At 34.4% G+C, this 17828-nt stretch overlaps 3 protein-coding genes across 4 annotated transcripts; 1 reads left to right on the forward strand and 2 right to left on the reverse strand.

Moving 5' to 3' along the window:
• The first annotated feature begins 1692 nt into the window (after positions 1–1692).
• Positions 1693–4693, forward strand: LOC18604701 (Pentatricopeptide repeat (PPR) superfamily protein). Its single transcript, XM_007037304.3, has one exon. It carries the CDS (start codon positions 1800–1802, stop codon positions 3720–3722), a length of 1923 nt encoding a protein of 640 aa, XP_007037366.2. The 5' UTR covers positions 1693–1799; the 3' UTR covers positions 3723–4693.
• Positions 4694–5103: 410 nt separating this feature from the next.
• MDH (malate dehydrogenase) lies at positions 5104–8845 on the reverse strand. 2 transcript variants are annotated; one of them, XM_018117660.2, is made up of 2 exons: positions 8703–8845; positions 5104–6628 (listed from the first exon to the last, which is right to left on the reverse strand). In XM_018117660.2, the coding sequence occupies exons 1-2, from the start codon at positions 8731–8733 to the stop codon at positions 5382–5384; spliced, it is 1278 nt and encodes a 425-aa protein (XP_017973149.2). In that variant the 5' UTR covers positions 8734–8845; the 3' UTR covers positions 5104–5381. The 2 variants fall into 2 exon arrangements, with proteins under 2 accessions (XP_017973149.2, XP_017973150.2); XM_018117661.2 differs by lacking the exon at positions 8703–8845 and adding an exon at positions 7759–8110.
• On the reverse strand, positions 8836–11308 carry LOC18604703 (Pyridine nucleotide-disulfide oxidoreductase family protein). Its single transcript, XM_007037307.3, has 2 exons — positions 10560–11308; positions 8836–9759 (listed from the first exon to the last, which is right to left on the reverse strand). The coding sequence occupies exons 1-2, from the start codon at positions 11247–11249 to the stop codon at positions 9058–9060; spliced, it is 1392 nt and encodes a 463-aa protein (XP_007037369.1). The 5' UTR covers positions 11250–11308; the 3' UTR covers positions 8836–9057.
• Between the last annotated feature and the right edge of the window lie 6520 nt (positions 11309–17828).

A 17828-nucleotide genomic window follows, 5' to 3' on the forward strand; every position in this document is an offset into this window, starting at 1 on the left:
ATATATTTTAAATATATTATATTAATAAGTTTATTATAAATCTATCTTCTTAATTTATATATATTAACTAATTACAATTAAAACAAACATAAAGTATTATTATTTTTTGTTTAATTGATTATTATATCCTATTATGTTTTTTTATAAAATTAAAAACTTATTTTGTTCTTTTTATAAATTTTTTAATGTTATAAAATTAATGAATTTTGAATTATTAATTTATAATTTATGGTTCAATAAAGTTACAAAATATGTACAAAAATAATCAAAGGAAAACATACTTAAACTTTTAAATATTATAATCTTCAATATGTATATATTTCCTTTTATTAATATCTATTTTTTATAAAAGATTAAGAAAATTTATAAAAAGTTTAAAATATTTTAAGAAAAAAAATTAAAATAATACTATTAGCAATGGAATTTTTCAACGGAATATTTCGTTGAAAAATTTCCGTTGGTAATAACTTTTTCCAACAAAAAATTCCGTAGGAAACTTTAGTGGGCTTTAAATTTTTTTGGGTCCTTAAACGTTCCGACGGATTTCCAACGGATAATTTTTTGTTGAAAATTCCGTCGGAAAATGTGGTGGGTGAAATTTTTTTTTTGGCGCAAAGAATTTTCCAATGGATTTCCAACGGAAAAATTCCGTTGGAAATCCCTCGAAAAAATTAATAACAATTTTTGTTAGAATTTTGTTGGAAATTCGTTGGAAATTTCCAACGAAATTTTTTCCGTTAGAAAAAAACTGTTTTCTTGTGGTGGCCTAATATCCAATCACACGCCTTAATATCTAGTGATGTAATGCCTAACAAATATTCACGTATCGCCTACAAACTGATTGATTTCCCTATTCTCAGCCTGATTTAAGTTTTCAAAGTCATATAATTTACCCATCAACTTTTACGTTCTATGAATATAAAAAATAAACTCAAGAACCTATAACAAATACCTTAATGTCATCTTTGTACTTTGGAATGGTGAGAAAGTTGGATGGTGATATAAACCTCGATGGCGTTGGAGAGTTGGACAGCGAGATATAGACCTCGATGGCGTTGGAGAGCTAGACGACAAGATAGCTAAATCGAAATTTAATTTTAAAATTTTTATCTGAATCGCGGGAGAGGAGAAAGAAACCGGGATCACTTAATTTGGATTAAATGGTTTAAAAGGTATTCTTGTTAAGTGATGTCAAAAATTATCTAATAACAGTTAAAATAGACACTTAAATTCTTTTTTTTTTTTAATTCACCGTGGTTTGGAAATCAATTTTTAGATATTGAATGATGAGCTTCAAAGAATGTTGTTTGTTGGGTGCTCAACACTTGCAAAAGGCGGTGGAAATTGTGGAAACTCCTTTAACAAATTGATTCATCTGGTATTATTGGTTGTGTATTCTTTTGGAATATTTATAGAGAAATCATTCATTTTTCTTTTAGTAGATAATCTTTACATATCAACAGTCTAGCTCTAATGTTAATGAAAAAAAATACTCCAAATTACTGGACATATAGAGAGAGATACTTTTAATATTATAATTTGGACATTCAATCATTGAATGTTTATATAATTTAAAAAATTAAAATTTTAATATAAAATTTAGAGACGAACATTGATTTAAATATGGCGGGAGTAGAACATAAGCTGAACATGTTTACTTCCAAATTACTGGACATATATAGAGAGAGAGAGAGAGAGAGAGAGAGAGAGAGCGTGTGTGTGTGTCCCCTTACTGAATTTCAAGTTATTGGTCTCCTTTCAGGAGCTTAAAACAAGAAAAGCAAAGACGTACGTTTAAAATGACACAAGCTCCAGCAGCAGTGATTAACAAAAATCTGTCGTCCCTCAAGAACTCCATCTCTTGTTTCACAACCAGAACCAGAACCAGTACCACAAGCAAGCCAATTCATAAACTTTTCACTCACAAAACCTTCCAAGAAACACGTCCAAACAACAATCAACAACCAACCTCAAAAAACCCCCATCCCAGAACCCAACAACAAAACTTAATTTCCCTCATAAAATCAGGTACCCAGAATTCCTTACTCCAAATCCATGCTCACCTCATCCGTACATCCCTTCTTCAAAACCCCACTTTTTCCCTCCACTTTCTGTCCTGCCTTTGTTTCTCCCCCTTCCGTGATCTCCGCTATTCCCGCCATTTTTTCTCTCAAATCGATAAGCCATCTGCCTCTCACTACTCCACTCTCATAAGAGCTTACTCTTCCAGCAATTCACCTAAAGATGCCTTCTTTCTCTTCAAAGAAATGACTCAAAAAGGCCTAAAGCCTGACCCCGTATCGTCGTCTTTTGTCCTTAAATCTTGTATGAAATTTTCTTCTCTTGTTTGTGGTTTACAAATTCATGGAAGGATTTTAGGAGATGGGTTTCAATCAGACTCTCTTTTACTTACTACTTTGATGGATTTTTATTCAAGTTTTGCTAGCCGTGACGAGGCTTGTAAAGTGTTTGATGAAATTTCTAAGAAGGACACAGTCGCCTGGAATGTATTGATTTCTTGTTATTTACGTAATGGTAGGACTAGGGATGTGCTAATCTTGTTTGATAGCATGAAAAATGAGGGTGCTTGTAAGCCTGATGATGTTACTTGTCTCCTTGTTGTACAAGCTTGTGCTAATTTGGGGGCGTTGGATTTTGGCGAAAAGGTTCATGGTTATATTGAGGAATGTGGTTATGGGGTTTCTCTTAATCTGCGTAATTCACTTATAGCAATGTATTCTCGGTGTGGATGTTTGGAGAAGGCTTATGGTGTTTTTAAGGGAATGCCAGAGAAGAATGTTATTTCATGGAGTGCTATGATATCAGGTTTGGCAATGAATGGATATGGGAGAGATGCTATTCTAGCTTTTGAAGAGATGCAGAGAATGGGGATTGTGCCAGATGAGCAAACATTTACTGGAGTTCTTTCTGCTTGTAGTCATTGTGGTTTGGTAGATGAAGGGATGGAGTTCCTTCATCAAATGAGCAAAGAGTTTGGAATAGAGCCTAATATTCATCATTATGGATGCATGGTTGACCTTTTAGGTCGTGCCAGTTTGCTTGATCAAGCATATCAGGTTATTATATCAATGGGGGTTAAGCCAGATGCAACAATATGGAGGACCTTGCTTGGTGCTTGCAGAATTCATGGCCATGTTACCCTTGGAGAACGTGTAATTGAACATTTGATTGAACTTAAGGCTCAAGAAGCAGGGGATTATGTTTTACTACTGAACATATATTCATCGGATGGTAAGTGGGAGAAGGTAACAGAGTTGAGGAAATTTATGAAGGAGAAAGGCATCCAAACAACACCTGGCTGTAGTACAATTGAGTTGAAAGGAGTGGTACATAACTTTATTGTGGATGACATTTCACATCCACGAAAACATGAGATCTATGATAAGCTAGATGAGATTAATAAGCAGTTGAAGATTGCTGGCTATGTTGCTGAAATTACATCTGAATTACACGATTTAGGTGCAGAAGAAAAGGCTCATGCACTCTCTTATCACAGTGAGAAGCTGGCTCTTGCTTTTGGGGTTCTTGCAACTCCACCTGGCACAACAATAAGAGTGACCAAGAATCTTCGTATTTGTGTTGATTGTCACAATTTTGCGAAGTTTCTTTCTGGGGTCTACAACAGGAAGGTAATTATCCGAGATCGCACCAGATTTCATCATTTCAGAGATGGAGGCTGCTCTTGTAATGACTATTGGTAGGAATTTTTCAAGCTTGGACAATAAAAAAAAGCTCAATTCATACTAAAAAATGGGGAAGTGAACTGTAGGATTTTTTGCAGATTAGCAGAGCTGACCTGAGTGTTAGCCTTCATCTGTTATCTAAATCATTTCAGTTCCTACTCAATTGACTTCAGAACTGGTACATCCATTTACTGGTCTGTTGAATAGGCTCTCTGTATTTGCCTCTGTTGTCTATTTGGTCCGTTGATCGACATGGCAGATATTAAACAGGACATCCCTACCTCAGATCTAGCTCTATTCTGTATTACTGCACATAAGTCATCATAAACCCTAAATCTGTTCACAAACTCAAAACTAGTGACCTGAGTGGTGTAGCTTACAAATAAAAGATTGGCTGCATAATAAGTGACAAATCCTTCTCTTCTGGATTGTGTCAAATAGTTAGCTCTAGGCTTCGTTATGAAACCTCAGTGTAGATTGTTGTCTAAGTTCAAAGAAAATTGCAGAAGGTCAATACTTGATCATGATTGAAAGAGAGAAGGTGAGATGGGATATTGTAAAGGAAGATTATATGTTTGATCTGATCGCTTACTTTATTTTGATTGTCTGTTGCGCCCTAAAGCAGTGCTCATTCGAGTTCAGAGTAGAATGACAGCTGTTGCAGAGATCTCTTTGGTTGATTGTAAAGTGAGAGAGTCGTAGACAGTACTGCAAGATGAGCTTCAGCCAAGGGGAGAGGAACTATGAAGAATAACTCTTGGCCTAAACTTAAGACTGAAGCAGGAGAGAAACAAGTGGACGTCGTATGTCTTTAACAGAAGACCTGGATGAGTTGAACATTATGATCGGCACAAGTATAACTTGATTGGTTTGATCATAGCTAAAGCAACAAGGATTTCAGTGATAAATATTCGTGGTGAAGCTGGCATTGAACTGTAAATCGCTTATTCCTGTTTCTAGTGAATGAAAAGATTTACAAGTTATTTGTTTCTTGTGTGATCCTGATTTTGTTGTACGAGAAACCAGCGAATTGAATAATCTATGCCGTTCATGGTATTGGGTATTAAAGTTTAAATTTATTACCCATCAGAAAGATAAAACCTTAATATGGGCTATGATGCTTCAACACGAAGGAACCCTAACTGAAAAGCTGATGCAAAATTACAAACAAACTTATTTTGTTTTCAATCCACTCATTCGACATTTGACATCATAGTTAAATTTTTATTTACACGAATATTAAAGTCTTTAGACAGCCTAATATAGTGAACATTCTATAATGCGAAAATGATATCCAATAAACTTTATATACTATGAAGCTTCACGAGAAAGCATAAGAAGAGGAACCTTGCCAATGTTTCTATCAGAGAAAGAACAACAGTTGAATTTGGCACAGTAATAAACGTAATGTAGCGCATCGGCCATGTTATTCCAAAACTGTCAAAAGTTCTACAAACTCTGATTGAGAAATGATTACATCCTTCTCATCTACAACACCAAAATACCCTTTAAATTTCGCACTCTGTGATCATCATTGGAAAAAGAAACTAAAGAACTTCCACTCTGCAAAACTGAAAGTACTGATGCAGGGATAAATCCATAGCAAAATTACCAGACTTAGTTATCTCTCTCTTAACCATAGTTTTCAACGAGGTTAGAACTTCAAATATTTGAGCTTTAAGCAGTAACCGGTTGCTTCTGCACAAATGCAATTCCCTTCTCAATGCTGGCCTTCAACTCTGGCTTCAGAGCTTCCAAAGCGTTCTGTTCATACTCAGTTAACCCTTCAAGATCAGACGGAATCCAAGCTTCAATCCCTTTCCTTCCAAGCTTGATCCTAGATGCAAAGAATGGAAGATCAGTCAGATTTGACTGCACAAAAGAGCACTCATAGACATCCCCATCTCCATCCAGAGCGCGAAGAGATGATTCAACAAATCTTGCTGCTGCATAGCCCATGGACAGTGTAGCAGACCCTGCACCTGCCTTCGCCTCCACAACCTCTGTCCCAGCATTTTGAATCCTGACAGTCAATTGCTCCACTTCTTCATCAGTAAAGCTAACAGAGGGTTTTGCCTTTGACAGCAGGGGCAAAATGGTGATACCAGCATGTCCTCCTACAACCGGAACATCCACATCAATTAGCTTAAGGTTTTTCTTCTGAGCAACGAATGTGTTAGCTCTCACAACATCCAATGTGGTAACACCAAAAAGCTTCTTTGGATCATAAACACCCTTCTGCTTCAGAACTTCTGCGGCAATTGGCACTGTGGAGTTAACTGGATTGCTAATAATATGGATGAAGGCATCAGGACAGTTATCAGCGACAGCCTCAACCAAGGTCTTCACAATGTTGGCATTGATGTTGAAGAGGTCATCACGAGTCATACCAGGCTTTCTTGGAACTCCAGCAGGAATAACAACTACATTCACACCTTTCAAACAATTTCCTAATTCAGAAGCACCAGTGAAATCCAGAACTTGAGAAGGAGTATTGCAGTGACTAAGATCAGCAGCAACTCCCTTGACATTTGCTATATCATAGAGGTTCAGGGCCGAAACTAGTGGGGACATCTTGATTAGAAGTGCCAAAGGCTGACCTATCCCTCCAGCAGCTCCAAGTATTGCCACTTTGTAAGATGCCTGAGGTTGTAGGACATACTGAGACCTCTGGTTTGGTTTCTGTGCTTTTGGAGCAACAGAGGCTCTAAGAGCTGCACTGCTTTCCTTGCCTAGGAAGGAGGATTCGGATTCGCAGTTCACAGATGTTGCTGCCTTGAGGCCACTGAAACTTGTAAGTGAATTCTGGGAGGTGAACCTTACAGAAAAGGGTTTTTTTTGTGGAAGTGAGCACCCCCTGCTTCCCAAGGAGACAGTCGATCCAATCGAGAAGCTAGTTGCCGATGTTGCTGCCATCTCACACTCTATATACAGGAAAAAGTGTCAAAGCCTAGCCTATTGATATTAGAAACAGATATCAAGTAATAGTCAACAAGCTGGGTGACTCACATCCAAAATGCATGTACTCAATTTCAAAAGTAAAAGGAAGCACATGCCACAGATAAACAAATAGATGGCAAAGAATGAGCATTTAAAGAGAACTAAAAGAAAACGAAACTAATAGAGCTATTATGCCTTTAAATCGAAGGCGGAGAGCAACAGTTCAGTTCAAAGCAAAATTAGCCATCATCATATTGTACGCAAAATCCCTCAGTCACTTGAGAAAATTAGATCCTGGAAACCATACAGAAAAATCCTGAAATCCCATGGCTCTTTCAGCATAATAGCATGTGTCAAGTCTAGAACAAATCTATCCAAATAGAGCAAATCAGGCTTCTTTACTTATATATAATTTTGGATGCCGTTTCCCACTAACATGGCTTGAGTAAACATATTCTTTCTTTTGATCATATTCCTAAAATCATTTTCACAAACTTAAAATAAACAATAATGTGAAAGGGATCAAATATCCCTGATCCATAATCCATCAATCTTCGATGCCAAATCCAGGAATTTCACTACCGAGGACAATCTTTTCCCTTTTACAAATCATTGAAAATAAAATCCGAGTTTATTTTCAACCGTTTGCTCGGCAGGGCCAAGAAACAAGTTCCTCTTTGCTCCCAAACATTTACTCAGGAAACAGAAGATAAGAAACACTTTTCCCCAACAACACAGCATACTTTTTAAGGCATATCCTCAAGGAATACACTTGTATAAAAAATGTAACAATGAACTAATCACCAAAAAGCAAAGAAGAGAAACAACAATCTCAAGTTCCAAGCTCAAAATGAAAGAGATACCAATCAAATAAAGAAACCGAAAGCATCAGATCTAAATCCATATTGCACCTTTGCTAAAAAAAAAAGATAAAATGAAAAATGAACGACTTAAACAAAAGAAAACAATATAAAAACAACACGAAACAAGCAAAGAAACCAAACCCAGATCATATTTTAGATAAATAAACAAAACCCAAATGATATTTTGAACAAATAAATAAAATCCATAGCTTAAATTTCGAGAATTATAAAAACTCTAAATGAAAACGAACCTTTGAGATCTGAGGAGAGAGAGAGAGCTAGCTTAACGGACGCTAGTAATATATAAGAAAATTGGGGTTTTGGTATTTATAGGAAACTCCGCCAATGAGCTTAAAACAAATCACCAAAAATTTTCAACTTCACCTACTCTTTTTGCTGCGCTGTTTTCTCTTCCCAAAATTTTTCCTTTCTCTTTCGTGGACCGAATACACCGCCTCTCTCAGGAAAGAATCTACGAAAAGCCTTGATTTTGTTCTTTCAGGTTTAATTTTATGACAGGAAGAAATCGCGGCCGGTGGTTGAATTCATGCTTTCTACGGCTCAGATTGAAGTTTCCCTCTTGGGGCTTCGGCTTGCTCTTTTTTCCTTTTTCCTTTTGGGACTTCTTTTGTTTGGTAGTTTAATTTGTTTTAGTGTCATTTGTCAAGTATTGTGCATGTAGACAATCAAACTTAATTAGATTCATACAATATGGTACGTTAACCATCATGGAATCTCCCTTGGACCTACATTTCTTGCACCACAAAAAAACCCATAATAGTTAATGGTAATAACTTTGAGATTATGCATTCTATCCTCCTAAAATGTGTATAAACTATAAAGAAATTAATATTTACTAAAGGTGGCATGTGATATGGTGGAGGGAAGTGTGTATGTATTTGTGAGGAAAATGAAGTTGGGAAAAGTGTGTTATAGTGCTAAATTGGAGAAGGGTCAAATGTGCCATAACTTGTTTTGTAGTGCAAAAGTTTTGAGTATTCTTTGGTTTTGCTTTGTTTCTTAAGGTTAGGACTTGGGAGTTCTGAGTATCCAAATGGTATATACCTATATTCCTTTAACTACTTACATCAACAAAGATTTTAAAAGGAAGAGGCTGAGGTCACCAATTGGTTTATTCTTTCAATTACTAGCTACTAACATAAGCATGAATTTAAAAGGAAAATGCTGAGCTCACCCTTTGCTTGAGCCATCGTAAGACATGACATCTCTGTACAACTTGACACCGAGATTTACCATCTAATTGGTGTGGTTGTTCTTCCCTCTATTTGTTTATGTTATGGAACCATGCCCAACTTTCAAGTCGCTGCTAAAACAAACTTTAACCTTCAGATATTTTAATGTAGTGAGATAATCTCATCCACATCATTATGATCTATGGAATTAAATAGAATTGCAACTTCATCTTCTAAATACAAACATAATCTCCCTCCTCATAAGCAATTGGTAAGAAGATTAAGGAACATCATGCTCACAAAAGGTTTCTCTTAACAGAAATGGAAGACCAGTTAATCCGAAACTAGCAATCTATCTCATACGTTTAGCTTTTCCATTTCCTTCCGAAGTGCATTGGCTCTCACCAAGCTCCCGATGGTATTCACAGCCAACTTCAGATCCTCCAATGGATTTCCAGGTGCCACTGTCTTGTACAAGTAACTGTCGAATGTCATCTTCTGCACATACTCATCTGCACACATCTCCACAAAAGCTTCCCTTGCAGGATTTGATCTGTAGAAGACCTTCTGCAAGACATCCAGTACCTTGTAAGTAGGCCAGTATGTCTTGTCCCACTTCTCCAAGTACTTTCTCAGGTCTCCTTCATCCACCATCTTTTTCCCATGCTGTGACCCCTCAACAATCGCCTCAGCACACATTCTCCCACTCTTAGCTGCAAAGTAGATGCCTTCGCCTGAGCATTTCGTCACATATCCAGCTGCATCCCCAACTAAGGCAACTCTCCCTGATAACCTGCGTGGACGAGGGTGCTCCGGAATTGGGTGTGCCTCCACTCTTATAATCTTACCACCAAGGATCTTGTCCTTTGCTCTGTTTCTAGTGGCTAGCTGAAACTTCTTAATGTCACTCTTGTGAGTCACTGTGCCAGTTCCAACTGCAACATGATCACATTTGGGGAAGACCCAACCATAGAAATCTGGTGAGACATCATCACCTACATACATCTCAGCAAGATTCTCGTAGTACACCATTTTTTCATCAGGTATTTTGATTCTCTCCTGCAATTACAATGAGATTTTAAAAATTATTGAATGTTAAGAGTAGTTGAACATTCAGAATTAAGATGCATGATAGAATAGGAATCACCCTGCCATGGGCCGAGACTGATTCTTAATGGCAATAACACCTTATGCAAAAAGGCGGTATCAAATTAAACACCATCTTCAACTTAACTATAAATAATTCAATAATACTAAAAAGAAAAAGAAAAAGAAAAATGCAAACCGCATTTTTAAAGTCAAGAACATGCTTTCCCAAAATAATATAGGACAGAATTTGCCTAATATATTAGTAAATCAAATGCATCTTAGTTCTTACTTATCCATCATCAACAAAGCGCAAAGACCATGGATCTGTATTTCCAAAACATTACTTTCTTTAAATTTAGCCTAAAATAAACAGTTCCGCAGTAACATAGCCCAACAACCGGTGAAAGATATTTTGCTTAAATTTATATTATAATATTAACAATTTTTAAGTAAAACCCCATTGTTAACGACTCTTTCACTCCTTGACCATGCACATAAACTTTATGAGAACTGTTCCATTCTAACGGCAAGGAGAAGACCTTGCTACCTTACATGAATTTTCTCTAATTAATTATATGCAGGTTATTAGTAATTCAATAATTTTCCAATGCCCTAATTAGTTAAATTAATATGTTAAAAGATGTTTGATTATGATGTAATTTTTTTTATCGTTCCTGTATTCTCTGTAGAAACAAACACTTGAACAGCAAATAACTCCAGAAGGGGAAAAATTGCAAAGAAAAATGAAAGCTATGTCTCACAATATATACCTGAAATGCAATAGCATAATCATAATCACCAGCATTAATCGCTTTAGCAACACGAGAATTAGCCCCATCAGCTCCAATCACAGCATCAACTTCCAAGCTAACTTTCTCCCCCATAGCACCCTTCTTCCCATCATACTCGGTGTAATGCAGAACATAAGGCTCGTCCCAACGCTGAGGCATGTCCATCTTCAAGAACAACCCATTTATAACATTAGCTCCATTCTCTTTGGCTCTGTCCCTCAAGTAAGCATCCAACACTTCCCTTCTCACCATACCAATGTACTCGTGCGGCTTCAACGTTTGACCAATGTCAACAGCTATGTTAGAAGGCGAAATCATCTTCATTTTGGTGACTCGCCGGTCGATGATATCCAATGGCAAGTCAAATTCACCGACCATGCAAAGTGGGATGGCCCCACCGCAAGGTTTGCAGTTGTCGAGTTTACGTTCGATGAGGAACGTTTCAATACCACCCTTCGCGAGAGTTTCAGCGGCCGAACCTCCGGCTGGACCACCGCCGATGACGGCTACCCTGAGGTTGCGGTTGCTTAATTTTGGAGATGTTTTGGCGGCTGACGCATGGAATTTGACAGCTTTGGAGAGGCCGGTGGAGTTGGTTGTTATGGTGGTGGTGGGCACGGCGGAGCTGCGGCGGAGGCCGGTGAAGGGTTTGAAAGCAATGGAGCTCATGTTTGGGAAAGTGAGAGTGAAAGAGGTTTGGAAGTGCCAGCAACGCGAGGGGTACTATGGAGTGTTTTTGTAATAAAAGGGATGGATATGGTTGGGGATATGAGGGGGAAGTGGCCGTTGGATTGGGAGAATGGACGGTGAGGATTGGATTGTGGATAATGTGGGATAGATGAAGTTATTTTGTCTTAGATTCCATTGGAGAATGGCAGATATATATATGGCTAGTTTTCTGCCACGTCATGTTCTTTTGCATGCAAGTTTTGTCTTGAACAACGACCGCACTTCACATTCTGATGCTACCAAATTTTCTTACAAACTGGAAAAAGAAAGAAAGAAAAAAAAAAGGCTGGTAAATTGAATTAAATATCTTGGAAAAGAAAGAGGGGTTGAATGAAGGCTTAACCCCATCCTTGAGCTTGGAGTTGGACTAAACCTTAAAATCTAAGTTGAAATATATTTTCATTTTTGTCAATAAGCTTTCTAAATATAAATTATTTTATCTTTATACATGTTAACCTTGAGCTAGAAACAACAATTGAACATCTGACTGATTAGTTAATATACAATCTTCTTACTTGGTCAAATCCTTTTTTCTCAATTTCCAAAAAATAAAACATAAAACTTTGAGCTAGGAAAAACCTTTTCTTTTTATGCTCCCTCTTTCTCCACTAACAAATATTCTCACGTTCCATTCTGAAAAGCAAAATATTGTGTTAACATTAATAATAAATTCCCTTTAAAAATTTAATCTTACATATCTACGATTTCTCTCTATTTTTTACGTTTCAATAAATCAATTTATGAGTATGGATTTTATAAAGAAATATTTCATCAAATCTCAAAAGTCAAATACGTTGATATCGTTGAGATAAATAAAAAAAACCATTAATACATGTTTGTATTATGCAACATGGCAACATTTTATTGGTGAGAAAAAGAAAAAGTATGATTTGCCAGATCAATTTGTAACTGAAAGCCTAAGTTACTAATATTAATAAAAGATTTCACAAAAAAAATAAAAACATTGGATCCGTCTATGATCGGATTCGGATGAAACCTAGTCCCAGACCCAGAGAATTGAGAAACAAACCGCTCACTTGAGCTGCAGGTTGGGTTGGTTGGTTCGTAGGGGTGGGCTGGATTCTACCAACCAACAAATCCTTCAATTAAAGTGCATTTATCTCTCTAATAAATGCTTTCGCTTGAGTTCAATAATCTGCAATTACAGCTGGGAACAACATTTGAGCAGTTAACTAATTGATAAGTATATAATTTCCCTATTTAAAGAGCAAGGCTGACGTCAACCCAGAGAATTGAGAAACAAATCGCTGACTTGAGCTGCAGATTTGGTTGGTTGGTTCGAAGGGGTGGGCCGGATTCTACCAATCAATAAATCCTTCAACTTAAGCGCATTTATCTCTATCATAAATGCTTTTGGCTTTGGAGTTCAATAATCTGCAATTACACACACCAGCAACCAAGCATGCTTCCTTCTTTTGGGGGCCCTTAACAATATTGTGAGCTAGTCAGACCAAACAAAGAACCCAAGTTTGGAACACTTCCGCAGTTGGCACTTAAGTAAGGCGCTGCTGCCCTCTTGGATTAAATGCTACTTGCCTACATGCTGCATTACTTGAGCTTTAATGTTTGACTTTACTAACTCCTCCTGATCTCTAGCATCACTAAAATATTAGAACTATGTTAATCCGTATTTGTAGGCACGGGTTAAGCTGATATAATTAATGATATTTTTTTTGTAATGTTGTTTTTTTCATTTAATGGAATATTTTTGCATGCTAATGTACAAAAATTTGTTCATTAGCTTCTAAAGGGTATCAACTTTTTTATAACTAATACTCTTGTTGTATGTATTGGATATTTTGATTGCTTAAGTAATTCCTTTGTCATTTTCATGATCAACGACGGATTCAGGATTTTGTATGAGGAATTTGATTGAAGACTAATCATACAAGTTCATGAATCGGGTCAATAACTCAATTTGGGATAAAAAAAATTAATCACTTTTGAAATAAAATTAAATTATAATATAAAATTTCATTAAAAATTAATTACTTTTGAAATAAAATTAAATTATAACATAAAATTTCATTAATAATTTAAATATAAGTTTTCAAATTCACCAATACAAATAAACATAAAATAGAAAAAAATTAATATTAGATTTTCACATTAAACCTTGTAAGTTGCACTTAACATGTTTTCATGCTTTCAAATTCATGGATGACTACAAAAGAATAAAAGGATTTAGTATAAATATAAAGGAGAAAAAGAGAAAAAGGGAAAAAAAGAAAAAAAAAGAGAATTCAATATACTTATAAAATAAGAAAAAAGAAGGAAAAAAAGAGAAAAAATAGAAAAGGAAAATAGGGTTTAGTATCCTTATATTATAATATATAAAAAATATTTAAACTATTTAGGAAAATTCAAATAAGCCTTTATATTTTTATTGCATCTAATTAAGCTCTTATACTTCAAATAAGCCTTTTTTACTTTTATTTTGAGTCAAATAAACCCTTATAACTAATTATTGACTTAGTTAAAATCTCATTTATTATTTTATGTCGTATGACATTGATATGACATATTAGCATATTATAATTAATGATGATATGATATGTTGACATATCATAATTGATGATTACATAACATATTAATTTGTTATAATAACATGATCATGTGGCATTTTTCATCATCCACATCAACGCCATGCTAGTATTATGTGGATATAAAATGATAAGTGACATTTTGACTAATGGTAATTAATCAATCATTAGTTATAAAGACCTTATTTGATCAAAAATAAAAGTAAAGACGCTTGATTGAATGTAATAAAAGAATAAGAACTTATTTGAATATTCTTAAATAGTTTAAAGGCTTATTTGTGCATTATGCCTATATTTATAAAAGAAAAAAAAAGAAAAAAGAAAAGAAAAATAATTTTAAAATTTGGGCATAGAACGAATTGAACTTAACCTTTAAAAGTTAACTTAAATTTCTTACTACTACTCTGAACTAACTCATTTGCTTTGTGTAGAATTGGCAAAGTTACATATTATGAATTTTATACACATAAAAATAAAAAAATAAAAATAAAAATTGAGGGGTGGCCACCACCCCTCTCCCTGCCCCTATTCATGATCTATATATTTAAAATATTTTGAATGCAATTTAAATGTATTTTTTAACAAAATATATGCACCCCAAAAAGTTGCCCAAGGATTAATCCACCAGTTCATTAATTGGCAAACCTAGCCAATTTTTGACTGGGTTTAGAGACCTATTTTATAGTGTTGGGTGTTTGCTTAGGCAAGAGAAATACACATATTTAATTCGGTTTAAGGGTGAATAATTTGATTGGTTCAATTAATTCAGTAATTAATCTTTAAAATTGAATTAACATTGTTTATTAATCGAATTATCGAATTAAACAAAATTTCACCTCATGTGCGTTAGTGCACTTGAGTCCAACTTTTTTAGTGTCATTTTTGTTTTTAGTTACAATGATAAATTTAGGTATTGCTATGTATATTTGCTACATTCTAAAGATGAAGTGCTTGATAAATTTTGTCACATTTATTAATGATTTCTCTAAATATTGCTATGTATATTTGCTAGATTCTAAAGATGAAGTGCTTGATAAATTTAAGGTTTATAAATCAAAAGTTGAATTACAATGTGAATCTTTTATCAAATGCTTAAGATCAAATAAAGGTGGAGAACATTATAATCCAAGTTATTTTGCCTCCATTAGGATAATCCATCATATTTTAGTATCTTACAGACCACAACATAATGATGTGGCAGAAAGGAAAAATAAGGTCTTAACTAAAATGGTAAATGCTATGTTATCATATTCAGGTATTGGAAAAGGTTTTTGAGGAGAAGCTTTATTAACAGCTTGTCACATATTAAATAGATTTCCTAAAAGGGAAACTAAAATGACCCCATATAAGCAATGAAAAAAAAAAAAGACCAAACCTTAGTTATTTGAAGGTTTGAGGATATAGAGTTGTAATTAAAGTTCCAGAACCCAAAAGAAATAAATTAGGTGAAAGAAGAATAGAATGCATATTCATATGATATGCATAACATAGTAAAGCATATGGGTTTATGGTAATTGAACCAAATGATTTAATTTTAGTCAACACTATTATTGAATCAAGAGATGCAATATTTGATGAAAATATTTTCAAATCTATTTCAAGACAATTATGGCCACTACAATCAGTTCAATCAAATGACATTCTATTGGAACAAAATGGAATTAATGATGAATATATTCCAAAAATAAGGAAAAGTAAAAGGGCTAGAAAGGCAAAAGATTTTGATTTAGACTTTTATATGTTCCTTGTAGAAAAAACAAGAGAAATAATTGACAATAAAATTTCTTATTATTTTAATTTAGAATAAGACTCTATTACATATGACAAGGCAATGAAGTCTTAAGATTATGCATTTTGGAAGGAAGCGATCAATAATGAGATGGACTCAATAATGAAAAATAATACTTGGATTTTGGCTGATCTTTCACCAAGTTCTAAACTAATAGGTTATAAATAGATTTTCAAAAAGAAAATGAAGGTGGATGGAACCATAGACAAGTTCAAAGCAAGATTAGTAGCCAAAAGCTTTACACAAAAACAAGGGATTGACTACTTTGACTATTTTGATACTTGTGCTCTAATAGCAAGAATTGCTACAATTAGACTTCTAATCACCCTTGCATCAATTTATAAATTGGCAATTCACCAAATGGGTGTCAAAACAGTATTTTTAAATAATGAATTAGAAGAGAAAGTTTACATGGAACAAATAGAAGGCTTATTGTCTCAGGAGAAAAGTATAAAAGTTTGTAAACTTATCAAATTGTTGTATTGGCTTAAACAAGCACCAAAACAATGGTATCAAAAATCTGATGAAGTTATTTTAGCCAAAGGCTATAACATAATTGAATCTGACAACTGCATATATAGCAAATTCCAAAATAACAAAAGTGTTATAATTTGCTTATATATGGATGATATGCCAATGTTTGATACGGATTTGGAACAAGTTAAGGAATTAACTTTCCAAGAATTTTTTGTCAAATAACTTTGCAATGAAAGATATGGGTGTAACGAATGTCATCTTAAGAATTAAAATATTCTAAGATGAAAATGACATTACTGTGTTGCAATTGCATTACATTAAAAAGGTGTTCAAAAACATTAAAAAAAAAGGTTTGATCATAATAATTGTATATTAACATCTACACCCATGGATACTCAAATTAAATTAGTATCTAATGATGGTAGGGTTATTGATAAACTATAACATATAAGAATGATTGGTTGCTTAATATATGGAATGATATTTACAAGGTTAGATATAACATTTGCTATTGGAAAGTTAAGTAGGTACACAGTAGTCCAAGTATTTTGCATTGGCAAGCCATAAATAGAATATTAAGGTACTTAAAGAAAACAATCGATTATGGACTTTGCTATAATGGACATCCATCAGTACCAGAAGGATATCCGGATGCTAGTTTGATTACAAGTTTAGAAGATTTTGCTTCCACAAGTGTATGGATCTTCATACTTTATGGGGGTGCCATTTCTTAGGGGCCTTAGAAACAAATGTGTATAACGAGATTTTACCATGTTAGCCAATTTTATTGCATTGGTTGCTACCACTAAGGAAGTCGAATGGTTAAGAAATTTACTTTATAGTATAACTTTATGGCCTAAACCAGTTTCTCCAAATTCTATAAGTTATGATAATGAAATAACTCTAGTAAAAGCTTATAGTCATGTGTATAATGAAAAGTCTACACATATTGGATTAAGACATAGCTATGTTTGACAATTAATTTTCGAGGGAGTGATCACTATAACTTTTTGAGGTTTAGTGAAAACTTGTCAGATCTTTTAACAAAAAGTCTTGCTAGAGATCTTGTAAATAAGAACTCAAAAGGGATGAGGCTTAAGCTCATTAATTGAAAGTCACCCATGGTGGAAACTCGACTCAATACTAGGTATAACATTAAGTCTTGAGTTCAATGAGACAAAGTACACTATCTGTATGATGCTGCTAACACTATAATATGATATATTATATTCCATCTTAAGTCAAGTGCTAGGTACCCGTAATGGTAAGGAAAAGATGAGTTATATACTCTTAATAGACCCATAATATAAATTTGTTAGAATGCTTCAGTTATGGGGGCATTCTTGATGAGATTTACCTATGTGAGTGTGAAGTGTGGTTGCTTCTAGGAGCTTAAGAGCTTAGCTTTAATAACACTCATGAAAAAAAGATACAAACGCATGACCATAAAAGCGTCGTTGGGTACTATGCATTCATTGGTGTTGAAACCATTGTGTGAGATGTGTTCAATTAACCAAATGGAATAATTGGTTCAAAACATAGTCTACCATGCAATTTCGATTAACTTTAACATATTTTCATTAAGCGAAGGTTCAATTGGAAAACACCATCATTTATGCAATTGATTTCCAAGATTATAAAAAATTTGGATTAATTTGAAAATGGTGGGGGAGGATTGTTAGACATTTT

Source organism: Theobroma cacao, chromosome 3, assembly GCF_053813885.1.
Source record: "Theobroma cacao isolate CCN51 chromosome 3, ASM5381388v1, whole genome shotgun sequence".
NCBI classification, from domain to species: Eukaryota; Viridiplantae; Streptophyta; class Magnoliopsida; order Malvales; family Malvaceae; genus Theobroma; species Theobroma cacao.

What these genes read in the sequence shown, in the direction of transcription:
- LOC18604701 (XM_007037304.3), top strand. Translation starts at nt 1,800, where the DNA reads ATGACACAAGCTCCAGCAGCAGTGATTAACAAAAATCTGTCGTCCCTC.
- MDH (XM_018117660.2), bottom strand. Translation starts at nt 8,733, where the DNA reads ATGTCATGTCTTACGATGGCTCAAGCAAAGG. An exon ending in TACGATGGCTCAAGCAAAGG is followed by an intron (nt 6,629 to 8,702) that starts GTGAGCTCAGCA and finishes TCCTGTATATAG; the next exon opens with AGTGTGAGATGGCAGCAACA.
- LOC18604703 (XM_007037307.3), bottom strand. Translation starts at nt 11,249, where the DNA reads ATGAGCTCCATTGCTTTCAAACCCTTCACCGGCCTCCGCCGCAGCTCC. An exon ending in ATTATGCTATTGCATTTCAG is followed by an intron (nt 9,760 to 10,559) that starts GTATATATTGTG and finishes TTGTAATTGCAG; the next exon opens with GAGAGAATCAAAATACCTGA.